We start from the raw sequence: 13,778 nt of genomic DNA, 5'->3' as shown, positions 1-13,778 counted from the left end.
CTATCCTAACTTCTACGGTGTGTGAATCAAAATCGGGACGCAGTTTCGTGGCAGACATCAGGACTGCAAATGCCAATTTCTCAAGAGAGGGATAGTTCAATTCTGTCCCATTCAAGACTTGGCTGGTGTAATAGACTGGGCTTTATTCCCTTTTTTCCTCTTGAGCAAGCATCAAACTTACAGTTTTTTGTGTCACAAACAAGTATAGAAATAAAATCTTGCTTTCGAGAGGCGAGCTTAACAAAGGGGGAGATGATAAAAAAGCTTTTAAATTTGCAAATGCCTTTATACACTCTTTCCTCCAAATAAATGTACTTTTGCCTTTTAAGACTTTAAAGAAGGGTAGACACCTTCTGACCGAACATGATATAAACTGACCAAGAGCTGTGACTCGCCCATTCAACTTCTGTACATCATTAATGGTTTTTAGGTGCCTCTATGTTTTGAATGATACTAATTTTCTCCGGATTTGCCTCTATGCCTCTTTCTAAAACTGTGCCTCCATGTTTTGAATGACACTAATTTTCTCCGGATTTGCCTCTATGCCTCGAAACTATGTACCCTAAAAACTTCTCAACTCTTACTCTAAAAGTGCACTCTTCAGGGTTAAGTTTCATACCTGCCTTATCCAACACGTCAAAAAGCTTCTAGATGTCCTTTGGATGGTCTTATAAGGATTAGTTTACTAGTTCTTTACTATCATATCATCCACATACACTTCGACTGTTGACCCATCTTGTCTTTAAAGATGCCCGACACTAGCTTTTGGTGAGTCGTCCCTGCGTTTTTAGCCCAAATGGCATCACCTTGTAATAGAAGACTCCTACATCGGTAATACACACGGTCTTTTCTGCATCTTCGATGTCCATCATGGTCTGGTGGTAGCCTGAAATAACATCCAAAAAATAAACCACATCATGACCCAAGGTAGAGTCTACTAACCTGTCAATAGACGAGAGTGGATAATGATCCTTTGGGTATGCTTTGTTCAGGTCAGTAAAGTCCACGTACATCTTCCATTTCCCGTTTGCCTTCTTAACCAATATTATATTGGCAAGCCATGTAGGAAACTAGACCTCTTTTATTAATCATGCACTTAATAATTTATTAACCTCCTCCTTAATCACCTGCTACCTCTTTGGTATAAATTTTCTTTTCTTCTATTATATTGATTTTATTTTTTCATCTATAGACAGTTTATGGGTGATAAGAGTCTGGTCCACACCTGTCACATCTTCTGGAGACTAAGCAAAAGTTGTCACTCTGTATTTTAGTAATTCCATTTAACGATTTTTTATTTCTCCACCAAGACTCTCCTCACCTTATAATCATTCAGATGGATGCTCATGACCAGCAGGTCATTTTGAAAAAATCCTATCGCCTTGTTTGTTGGTCAGAACCTTACTTCCTGTTTGGCCCATGGTTCCTGCTCAACTGACAGAACATCTTTTGCGACGTGTTTATCTTTTCCCTTGTCTCGCTTAGTCCTCCTGTAATTATATGTATAACCCTTATAGGTTCACTTTTAGGAGTGGTTTCAGGAGTTGTTACCTCTGGTTTGGGCCTCCTCTCTTTTTTACTCTTTTTGGCAAACTTTCAAAGTGTGTCGTTCCTTATTAACCTCTTGATCTCATCTTTCAGCTGCCGACACTATTCCATTGTATCTTCGTGGTCTTCGTAAAAATGATAATACTTGTTCCTATCTCGCCTTTCAACTTTCTTAGAGTTGAGCTTGGAAGGCTATCTGAATTTCTTATCATTTTTTATGATCCACATTAAAATATGTGTCCGTGAGTCATTCAGTAGAGTATAATTCTTATACTTATCTTGGTCATCCCTTCTTTGGGAGACTAGATAACTTCTACGGTCTCCTCCATACCTTCGCTTCTCTGGCTTTTGGTTTTACTTTGGACTAGTCCTTTTATTCTCTCTTAGCACTTGGACTTCATCATCTAGCCTTATGTACTTTTGGACTTTAACCATTAGCTGTTGGTAAGTAGCGGCTGGATTCTTGATTAGAGAATCTATGAACTTGATGTTACGCATTCCTTTTTTTAACACTCTCACATACTATCTCATAATTTAATTCTTCTACCTGTATTGCTTCTGCATTGACACATGAGATAAAGCTCCTTAAAGAATCGCCCTCTCCTTGACAGATCTTCCACAAGTTAGAGAAGAGTGTTTTAAGAAGTATACAAGTAATAAACCTAGACTTAAATAACAAGCAAATTATGTAAAGTTTCAAATTGATCCTAGGCTCAAATGTTGGTACTATTTTTGAGTCAAACCTGTGAGTATGGACGGAAACACTTGGCACAACACAAAATCGTTGACGTTTTGAAGCTGCATTGTTGTTTTGAAAATCGCCAGTGACTCTTGGTATCTGTTGTTCTATCGTATTTATCCAAACTTGAGAGTTTAAACTTGGCAGAAAAAGTCTCTGTTAGGATCTCTTCTGATAGGGGCGAGGCATCGTCCAGGTCATAGTTCTCCTCCTGCTCCTTTCTGGTACCTTTGCACGGCCTGTACCAGCTTCCAGTTGACATCTTTCGGAGTCTCGTCCGACGACTCCTCTTCCTCCAGCTTGACCTTCCCTTTGAACTGCATTTGGATCACTTCTGTCTGAGTCCTTGGAGTGTCGATGGAAGCTTCCTCCCTTATCTTGGGAGCTATAAATGAGGCATTCTCTCAAGTTTTATATTACTTGAGAGTATCCTGCAACCTTTCAATATATTAGAGCATTTGCTCATTATTTAAATTATTCAAATCAGCCTCATTTACCATTAAGAGTGTATTTTATCCACTGCCAAGAGTGGAAAACTCGTGAATTGTCAGTTTTTTAGAGAATGGAAAAGGAAAAATATTTCTTTTTAGGAAAAAGTGAATGAGAGACCGGTTTCTAATCCAATTGAACAGAGAGAATTCTATGGAAAGTATATTGGCAATGGAACCAAATAATGTGACTGAAATGAAACTATGTCGCGATTGGTCAATTTGCAAGAAAGAGAGTGTGAGGTGGTTGGCGCCTACAACAACCACTCCAACGCTTAAGTTAGCGAATTGATAAAAAAATGGCGAGAATTGCTTAGAATTTAAGAGTAATTGTGTAAGAATGTGTATTTTGATCTCTGTGTTCATCAGCTTTTATATTGTAAGAAGATGGAGTTTGTTATCAAATCTCCATAAAATTCGACTAGTATCGATTAGTGGATAAGAGATCTCACGATTGTACATGTAATGAAGATCTGTTGGATTATATTTTTTAAAAATAACTTTTTGTAAAATCTTATCCTGTTATTAAAAGGACGAGTACTGATGAAGAATCAAGATCTACAGTATCCGAATTTTCCTTTCCACAGGTGGGATCGCGTATCATCTAATCGAAACTTATTACGTGACCGTATCTTACGATCACGGCTCATAACTTATTTTGAACGATTATTATATTACATCAATATTTAGCGATTATTATATTACATCAATATTTATATGTATAATTTAAAATTAAATATAAATATATAACTATATTATCTTTAAATAATATCATTTTTATATTTTTAAAATAATTTTAATCTATAAATATATTAAATTACTTTATATTTTTTAAGTATGAGCGAATTACATATTAGTTATATAATACATATAAATCAATATTCACTCTTAATACTTTTTACAAAGAATCAAATAAACTCATGTCAACTATTTTTACTAAATAGATCCATAATTTTATAGGTCCCAACACATTTAAATTTTAATCTTTTAATAATAAAATATAAATATTAAATATTATTTTAACTACAATAATACTAAAAGTGATATTATTTTAATTAAAATAATATTTAAAATTACAGAAGTTATATCTTATTATTACGAATTAATATTTAAATATAATAAGACCTATTTAATTTTTAATATAAAGTTGTGATTTTATTTGACCAAAAAATTTACAATTAATTTATTTGACCAAAAAAATTTACAGTTAGTAAAAAGTATAAAGGTGATTTTGAACTTATTTTCAAATATTAATCATATATGTATATTTCAACTAAAAATTATATAATTAATAGTTACATAAAATAAATATAATACCCATATTGAGAATTATATATAATATATTTTTGATAATGATATTGTTAATGTTATTATTTTTATTTTTATTTTCATGTTAAATATTTAAGATTATTTACCGTTTTAAGGTAAATATAAGAATATTTCAACTTATATGCAATAATTAAAATTAAAATTAAAATTAAAATTGATAGCCATAAATTAATTTCTTCTAACATACGTCACTTTGGGTTCATTATTTTATGGGTTTTAATGACATTATCCGAAATATGCCTATATAGATAAAACTTGTTTGGTTAGACTAATCAAATATGGCAAACGCTTTAATGGTAATCTTTATAGGGCATTGTACAGAGACTGATACACTGAAATTGTGTTAGGATGTTAAGTTTGGAGAGTCCAGAAGAAATTGATAACCATAATCTAGAGCATATTTGGGGAAGACTCTAATCACCAACATCATTCTTTACTATAGTAATTTTATTCTGAAGGAGCTTTTAATCGCTCAAGAATGAAAAGAAAAAGAGTTTTTATCCCATCACACCTAATTGGATTTAGATTTTTTATACTATATTCACTCTTGATGATGCAATAATTCAAGTTCCCCCTAAGAAATAATTTTAAAAATAATTTTTAAATAACAAGCATATTATAATAGAATAAATTATTTCGAATTTTAATTAAAATGCAGCATTTTTAATTTATTAAATTAATTATATTAAAGGCCCGCATATTGAAAGGACTTTTTTAATTATTAATTTCAAATAATTATTATAAACTCAATTTTTATATTGTTATGATTTATTACATCACAAACCGCGGCAAGCCGCGGATGATCATGCTTTTATTTTATTTTATTTTTAAAAAAAAGCAAAAAAAAAAAAAAAAAAAAAAAAAGTGAAGAGGATATAGTTTTGAAGTTCAAACAGGAAGAGTTACATACACAGTATACTACTTCCTCTTCTTCTCTTCGCCAGCTGTTTGTTTCCATTTAGGATTTTTATTTTTAAAGCTCTTCTTTTCTCTTATGTCTTCACCTCCTCCTTATACAAGCTCATCATAATTCTCCCAATCCCTCCCAAAACCCTAAGATCCGTACCCATAACTACACCGCATTGGCTGATCCATCTCTCGATCCGGTGCTTCCAGTGCTCGCATTCAGCTGCGGTCTGATCTGCCGCCTTCAGGTAAGCGATCTAGATTTGATGCTTGTATGCTATACTGTTTGTTTGGTTTATTAAGTAGTGTTGTTGATCTGAATTACACTTGTCATACGTTTGTCATGTTTTGAATTTTTTTTTGTCGGTGATCCTATAGCTGGGAGAGGTAGAGTTTAATTTAACGGTGCAATGACGGCGGATTTGAATGTCACTGTGAACGTTTCAAACAGTGAAACGGAGGACAAGTGTGGGTTGGATATGAGTAGCTATGAGGAGCTGCCGACACCTGCTGCAGATTGCAATGGAGTTAAGGACGGTAATGAGAGTGGCATGGGGGATAGGGAAGATGATCCCGATGCCTCCTATGTTTTCGTAGTTGGAAACAACACTGTTCCTGTTGAACCTGCCGACTCCGCCGATCTCAATGGCAAGTCTGAACCCGTTCACAATGTCGGTTCTTGTGATAACGACATTGAGAATGAGGTCGCAGAATCTGAGGTCGATCATGGGATTGAGGCTGTCAAAGTTGCTGCAATAGAGGGGGACTCAAGTTCTCCCTTTAATAATGGCGTCATCTCTAAAGATGGGAAAGTAGAGAATGGTGCTATTGAAGTTTCAACGGGAACGTCGCCTATTGTTGGACTTGAGGCCCTGGATGATCAAAGCGAAGGTGAAGAGGGGCATGTTGAACTGGATTCAACTGGAGGTCTGAAAGGGACTGGGGACCTTTCAGAGGCTGTTGAACCTGAACCTGAACCTGAATTGATGCAGGTTAAATTTGGTGATGTGAAGGCTGGGGAGGAAAACAGTTCAATTGTATCTCCGGAATCTCAATTCACAACTTATACAGATGTTGCTGAATCAGAGACAAATCACTCTGGTAATGTTGATTTCGCAATGAGTGCAGATGTTGCTGAATCAGAGCTGAAAAACGCCAGTGTGCTTGAGGTCAAAAGCAGTGAACTACAGCCAGATGAGTCTGGTAACTTTGAGGTCACAAGCAGTGTAGATGTTGCTGAATTGGAGCGGAATCAGTTTCATAGTGTTGAGGTCTCATGCAGTATAGATGTCTCTGAATCAGAGCCAAATCAGTATAGCAATGATGAAGTCAAGATTGAAGGTGTAAGAGAAATGAATTTGGGTGTAGATGTAAAAGGAAACCAAGATTCTCAGAGTGCAATCACCGAAGGGTTTATTGATGGTGATTTGGACAATCAGGGGCAGGAACCTGTGGGATTTTCCAACAACCCTCCACTGGAAGGTCCCCAAAGGGAATCTGAGGTGGTGTTGGAGCAGAATACAGAGAAAATTCCTTGCCTAGCAGTAGCTGATATAAAATTGGAAGAAACGGAAGTTATTGATACCTCTGCATGTAATGCATATGAAAATGGGTTGTCTGCTGGTCATATTGAAGATACTGTTGCAGAAAGAATTGTTGTTAATGGCTTTGTTAGTGCCAGTCAAAACACATCTGAGCAAAACAACTCTTCTAGGGAGGGTGAGAACTTGATTTCTTGTAAGGCCAAAATTGGTACAAATGAAACCCCCTCTTCTATTGGTACTGAAACTGGCAAGAGTTCTCCATCTGCAAGTGATAATGATACAATCGGGCATCCAACTGATGAAATTAACAAGCCTGTTGTACAGTTAACATGTGAGGATATTCATGGGCATATTACACATGAGAAAGGAGAACTTTTGCCTACTGATCATCAAGAAAGTGTTTCACAGACCATTGCTAATGGCTTTGCTCATGCCAATCCAACCACATCTGAAGTTGTCAGAATGGTTGTTCATCAGAATGTGGCTATTGAAAGTTTTGGAAGCATTCCAGTTGCTCTTGCTAGTGATACAGTATTGGAACCAGTGGTTGAAGCTGGTGATTCTTGTCATGTGGCTGTGGATGTTACAGACATAAATGATGATACAAGAACAGAGACTTTGGTGGAAATGTTGGATGTGAATAGTGGAGAAAATGTTGGTTCTCATTCTGTTGGTGACAGAGAAATTGTGATTGAGCCAGATCACAGCCAGATTGTAACTGAAACAATGCCAAGTTGGCCAGAAAATGATGCGGAACCAGAAATTAAGGCTGATTCCACAGCCATTGAATCTGGAGAAGTATCTACTCCACCAAATGATGAGGTGGACAAAGAATCTGAGTTTTCAACAGGGGCTGCTAAATGCTCTGGCAGCAATGCTGTTTCAGTTGGTGAACCAGATAGAGAGGCCTGCGTACATGTTTCAGTTGAGAATCCAGTTAGTGTGCAAGCAGGGCCAGAAGTTGAACATTCACCAATGGCTTCCAAGGAAGTTATATCCAATCACGAGAGATGTGCATCTGAATGTGAGGGTCAGAACGGCTCTGTTATTACTGGTGAAAGAACCATCAATTGCATTCAAGATGATGAAAATGAAGGAGACCAGCTAGTTACCATTGATGGCGAAGAAAAAGCACCTCAAGAAATGGAGGTCACTGATAAGGTTACCAGGGAAGAACTCTCATCATCTTCTCCAGAAGGCTCCTCAGTTGATGCTTCCGAGGGGCAAAATGCAGCAGTTGAGGTGGGGAAAAAGCCATTCTACTACATGATCAGAATTCCTAGATATGAAGATGATGAAAATTTAAGAGAACAGATTAAACATGCTCAGTTTCAAGTTGATGAGACTACTAAAAGTCGGGATGTTGTCCGAGCTGAAATGCAGAGGAAAAGGGTAAGGGACCTTTGCAAAATACACTTTTTTACATTCTGAAAATTTTATTTTTGCTTCTAATCGTATATGATTGCTGAAAATACGTTCCATAATTAGGCTATTTGTAATGAGTATGGTGCTCGTGTTGATGCTGCCATATCTGAAGAGGTAGCAGTGCGCAACTTGCTTAAGTCTAAACGCAAGGAAATAGACTCTGCTTTGTCTCTGATTAACAAAGTGAAGAGTGCCTTTTCTGTTGGGGATATTGATAGCAAGGTGCACCCTTATATGCATATATCTAACGGATTAGTCTGTTCTCTGGTCATTTTTAAGTCTTCTGTATTTTTAAATGATAATTCTTTTACCCCTCATGTGATTCATTCTGTGGCATGCAAGCAGATACGCAATATGGAACACATGATACAGCATGAAACCCTACCCTTGAAGGAAGAAAAGAGTTATATCCGTGAAATCAAGCAGTTGAAGCAAACTCGTGAACAGCTTTCTTCTAGTTTGGGTAGCCAGGAGGACATTCAGGAGGCTATAGATCAAAAAGACCAAGTTGAAGAACGCTTGAAGGTATTAATTTTTTGGTTCCTCACATCACTTAGATCTTGCATCATCAAATATCAATGAGTTTCCAAGAATGAAATAGTCAGATGGTAAAGGATATATAGGATGTCAAACATTATTATTGCTATTATTATTTGCTTTCATCTCTTAATATGATACAGATAAAAAAAAAGAAGCAAAGAAAGAAACCTTTACACTTATTCTTTTGCATTTTTTCAGTATTTTCTTTCTGCGAATTTGGAATAGATAATCTATTATCTATGTTAGGGAAAAGTCTGAATGTTGGAATAAAGTTGTTTACATGATTTGATACAATTAACCATAAGCTTGGGAACTCTAATAACAACCATGTTTGTATTTTTCATCTCATTACTCATATTAGAACACAAATCTTTTTCTATTTAATATATAGTTGAGGTGTTGAATTGATTACTTTGAATTTCTGGTGCAGCTTTTGAGGAAAGAAGCAGATCAATTGAGAGAAAATGTTCTCAAAGCTGAAGCAGCCATTAGAAATGCTAAGAAGACATGTCAAGAAGAAAATGCTAAGCTAAATGAAGTTGTAGCTCGGTTTAGAGCTGCAGATGACGTCCGACAGGAAGCATATGCGCATCTACAGAGTTTGAGGAAGAGATTATATGATAAGGTATGTTCTGTTTTTGCACATGATTTTCAATATGTCAATTCTTCATTACTACATTAAGATATGTGCCAAATTTTTTGTAACATGGGAAGCATGAGGGAGTTCTTTATGGTGAGGAGGCTGTGCCCTAAAAATTTGTGAACTTTCACCAATGTTCCCCATCAAAGTTTTTCTCCAATTTAGAAGAACTAGCTCTACTCTTGACAAGTAATTCATATTCACTGTAAAATATATGATCACAAGAACAAATACCTTGAATATTCTGCTATAATGTTTAATGAATCAACAAAATTTGTTCAATTAAGATCAGCTGCCATGGTTTCCTTTTCCAAAAGGGGAAAAAAAACTCCAATAAACAACATAGCTGATTTTGTTTTAGGATATGAATGTGACTTGTCCACCCCACCCATTTTTCATGAACACCTAACTTAAGATATTGTTTAAGATAATAAAATGTTAATCTAGAGGATCTAGACTTTCTATTTAGATTAAATGTAAAGCTCTCTATTTTGATTTGTCAATTAGTTTTGGACTTTTAATATGCTGGAGAAACTATATTTAGCAGGGCTTCACTTTAGTTGTGACCTGTTGCTTTTGAAAACTCATCATGATAGTTCTGGAAGAACAAGTATTCTAACTGTGTGATTGATTAACGCTATTATTATCCACTGAATTTTCAGAACAAACACTTCTGGCAGTACAGGGATGATTCAAAGTTGGCTTATGATTTAGCATCCCAGGGCAATAAAGAAGAACTCCAACGTCATTGTGTTAACCAGGTAAGCCAGAGTTTTTTTTTTCTTCGGTTTCTAAATTGTGGGAATTTGCTGATTTTGAACTTACAATGGATGATTTAGGTGGAGAGGGTTATGGATTTATGGAACAATAATGATGAGTTCCAGAAAGAATACATTAGGTGCAACATGAAGAGTACAGTGAGGAGATTGCAGACTCTAGATGGCCGTTCACTAGGCCCTGATGAGGTGCCGCCTGCAATCCCCGTTGTTGTTAGTGAAAGAATAGCCAAGGACAACATCAAACCTCCTCTTACCGCTCTTGAAAGCAAAAAAACAATTGCGCCTACGGGGACAGAAAAGACGGATGATAAATCCACAGCAAATGTTGGGAACAAAAATAACCTAACAGCTAAACCTAAAAAAATTACACAACATGCTCCGTTGGGAAATGGCTTTGCAACTATTTCTGGCAGGAATGAGATTGAGGAGGCATGGCAAAAGGAGGAGAAGCAAACAAAGGAGGATAAGCAGACAAAGGAGGAAGAAGAGTTAGCCAGGAAAGCTGAGGAATTGAGAAAACAAGAGGAAGCAGCCATATTGAAGGAACATCAGCGGTTGGAGGAGAAGGCCAAAGCTAAAGAGGCAATGGAAAGAAAGAAACGAAATGCTGCTAAGGCCCAAGCCAGGGCTGCACTAAGAGCACAGAAGGAAGCTGAGGAGAAAGAGAAGGTAAAACTGCTTATGCCAAGTCTGAAATTGTAGGCATTTTAAAGCATATAACAACTAGTGTTCTCTTTTTATTCGCCTTACTCTATACTTTAAAGGAGCACTCTTCGAATTGGGTATGACCCATATGAATTATTCTTTATCCAGGAGAGGGAGAAAAGGGCAAGAAAGAAGGAGAAAAAGAAGGCTGTAGCAGAAGATACGAATACTGTCAATGAGGGAGAATCATCTCCGGGGATTGAACCTCCAATCGAGACCAAGGAGTCTGAAACAAGAGAGAAGCCAATGACAGTAACAAAGAGGGCTCACAAGCCATTGCATTTCACAAAGCAGACCAAGTCAAAATCTATGCCTCCACCACTACGCAACCGTGGCAAGAGAAGGATGGAGACATGGATGTGGTTTCTCCTTGCTGCTCTTGCTGTTTTTGGCTTATTTTTAATGGGGAATGGCACCATTTCTTTGAAAGGGCTTGGTTTCTAAAGGTATGCGCTTATCATAATAACTAGGAAATTTACAGAGTATGGCGGGACATTCGTATTCACATAGATATTTAGGCAATATTCTTTCTTTTTTCTTCACAGTGCTTGATTGTTGATTTCCTTTAGTTTGCATTTAATTTAACTGTAAGTGGCTTTTATTTTTTTATTTGTTTTTAATTATACTCACGCCCGTATTGCTTTCAGAGTTAGTATGATATTCATAAATGCAATAAGTAAAATGTTTTTGCTCTCTCTCCCTCTCTCTATGTGCGAGTGAATTCTGCTGGCAAAGGGCACTAGCGTAGATCTGGTTGCGGGCCAATTTGAAATTAAAATCAAATTAAAATTATATTGATTTAAACTGAAATTATAACTGGATTGGAATAGGTCGAAATTGGATTCACTAAAATCAATATTGAATTCACTAAAATCAATATTGAATTAGACCTGAATTTCAATGGTTCAATTTTAGGTCGAAGTATTTTTTTTTTCTTTCAGAGAAATGAATATTCTGAAAACAAAAGAATCGTTAATTTTTGTTAAAATTGGTATTGAATCTAAATCAAAATGGGTATAATCTTCAAGTTTTTGGTCTTTGAAAGCCTTTATTTGATGTTACTTCAGTTTAGTCATAGATCTCTTATAGAAACTAGCAATGCAATCTTCAATTATTACCATAAAATTCGCCATCTTTAAAAATATTACATAATTTGTTTTTCTTTTATCTACACAAACTAGATAAAATTAGTTGTTAATATGATTTAATTGTAGCCTAACAAGCTTAATGGGATTGATTACTTTCCCCCTTCTTTTTAGATTTACATACAAACTTACAAATTTTGAGCAAATTATTTTGAACGTTATTATAAATAACCCATGAGTTCATATTTTGAAAAAATTATGAAGATCTTAATTTTGATTATATGAAACATTACCATTTCTTAAACCTATTTTTCAACTTAGATAAACATTATTAAGAAAAGTTTGTATTCATGTTGATAAAAATATTAAAATGAAATAATAATATACTCTGAATATTAAAAACATTTTCACTCAATTAACAATAAAAAACTAAAATTTGTAAAATATAGAAATTTAAGTATTATTCATGATGTGATGTGATATAATAAAAAAAAATAAAAAGTAGAAGATGGAATAGTATTGGATTGGTACAAAAAAATAATGAGGGTACTGTATACACACACCCACATAATAATTGGTAGGATGACAAAATGGGCGCCAAAAGCCCTTCCGTACAATGTTAACGCACATGGCTGTTTCGGTACCGTTTTGGGCCCACTTAGGACCAGCTCTCCTTTAATACCACTCCAAGCTCAGCCCCTGTTTCCTGAAAATGACCCATCTCCTTCCACTTCCACTCCCTTTACGTTTTTCTCCCCCCCTCTTAATATTAGTCAAATCAAATAATTTCATTTAATTTTCGCTTATTTCTACCCCTTATTCTAATTTGAATTCTTTGATTTTGTTGAATTTATTTTAATTCTTTCCACTTTTTATTTTCATCACTTGTTGAAAAAATTAATTTAAAAAAAAAAAAAGAAACAAACATAATTCTAAGCGTAAAAATTGTGTGATAAAAAAATAAAATTAAATGATGACCTATGATTCCAAGCTCAAATGCTTTCTGTCTATCAAAATTCTGACCCCATACCCTTTGTTTTTCCCCTAATAATTCCTCCAATCAGACAAGGGTAATTACAATTTTGAAGGTGATTTAGAGTGAGGAGACATCTTTAACTAGAAAACCTGGATAATCTATGCTAGATCTTATGTTTTTGGTTGAATTAGATGAATATCAGTCATCTCTATAATTGTGATATGTACTTGAAAAGCATCCTATATATTGGTTTCTTGGAAATGCTTAGCCACGGTTAGGCATAACAACTCTATTAATTGAATTAAATTAATTAAATTGAAAATTTTACTTATATTCTATATTATTAGTTAATTAAAGTAAAAACAAATAAAAATATACGTATAATAATTTTATTTATAAAAATAACAAATATAATTTATTATTAATAAAATAAATTAAAATAACTAAATTTTATTGATTCAATTTAATTACTTCAAATAATATACACGTAAATGCGTTAAAATATAAACAAAATAAATATCACGTGGTATGAAAACACACCCCTAATAATAATATTATTAGTAAAAGACCTTAATTTAACCTTTAGTTACTTGCAGAAGAAATATACTTTCAATAAAATATTTTTTATTATTTAATTTTAATTTTTTATAAATAAAATATATTAATAAATTTATATAATTACGAGTAAAAGTCATAAAATATTGAAATGACTTTAATTTTTTTTAAAAGTAAAGTGATTTTAGATTTTTTTCATTTGATTATTAAAATATTTTTCATCAATTAATTTTTTTTAAATATTAAAAATGTAAAAAATAAAATAAAATTATTTTCTATGAAATAAAAAGCGGGTTTTTTGATTTTGAATGAGAAACTTCAAGACATCACAGGCAAACTCTCGTGGCCAAACGGGAGCCCACGCCCATGTTTTGTTCGTCCCAAACAAATGAATCACGTCACCGCCCTCCGCACCATCAGGACCACACCTCCACTTCAATTTCTCTATTTCACCTCTCCTTAATTACTATTATTATATCATTATATATTTTATTTAAAATAACCATCTAATTTTTAAAA

At 34.5% G+C, this 13,778-nt stretch overlaps 1 protein-coding gene across 2 annotated transcripts; it reads left to right on the top strand.

The window, feature by feature from the left end:
* Nucleotides 1–4,993: 4,993 nt before the first annotated feature.
* LOC110615223 lies at nt 4,994–11,338 on the top strand. Of its 2 annotated transcripts, XM_021756998.2 has the most exons (8): nt 4,995–5,258; nt 5,389–7,946; nt 8,043–8,201; nt 8,325–8,504; nt 8,950–9,144; nt 9,822–9,920; nt 9,999–10,607; nt 10,752–11,338. In XM_021756998.2, exons 2-8 carry the CDS (start codon nt 5,421–5,423, stop codon nt 11,085–11,087), a joined length of 4,104 nt encoding a protein of 1,367 aa, XP_021612690.1. In that variant the 5' UTR covers nt 4,995–5,258; nt 5,389–5,420; the 3' UTR covers nt 11,088–11,338. The 2 variants fall into 2 exon arrangements, with proteins under 2 accessions (XP_043812806.1, XP_021612690.1); XM_043956871.1 differs by lacking the exon at nt 8,043–8,201 and having other exon boundaries at nt 4,994–5,258.
* Nucleotides 11,339–13,778: the final 2,440 nt, after the last annotated feature.

Source organism: Manihot esculenta, chromosome 5, assembly GCF_001659605.2.
Source record: "Manihot esculenta cultivar AM560-2 chromosome 5, M.esculenta_v8, whole genome shotgun sequence".
NCBI lineage: Eukaryota > Viridiplantae > Streptophyta > Magnoliopsida > Malpighiales > Euphorbiaceae > Manihot > Manihot esculenta.
This window is presented reverse-complemented; position numbering and strand designations above follow the sequence as displayed.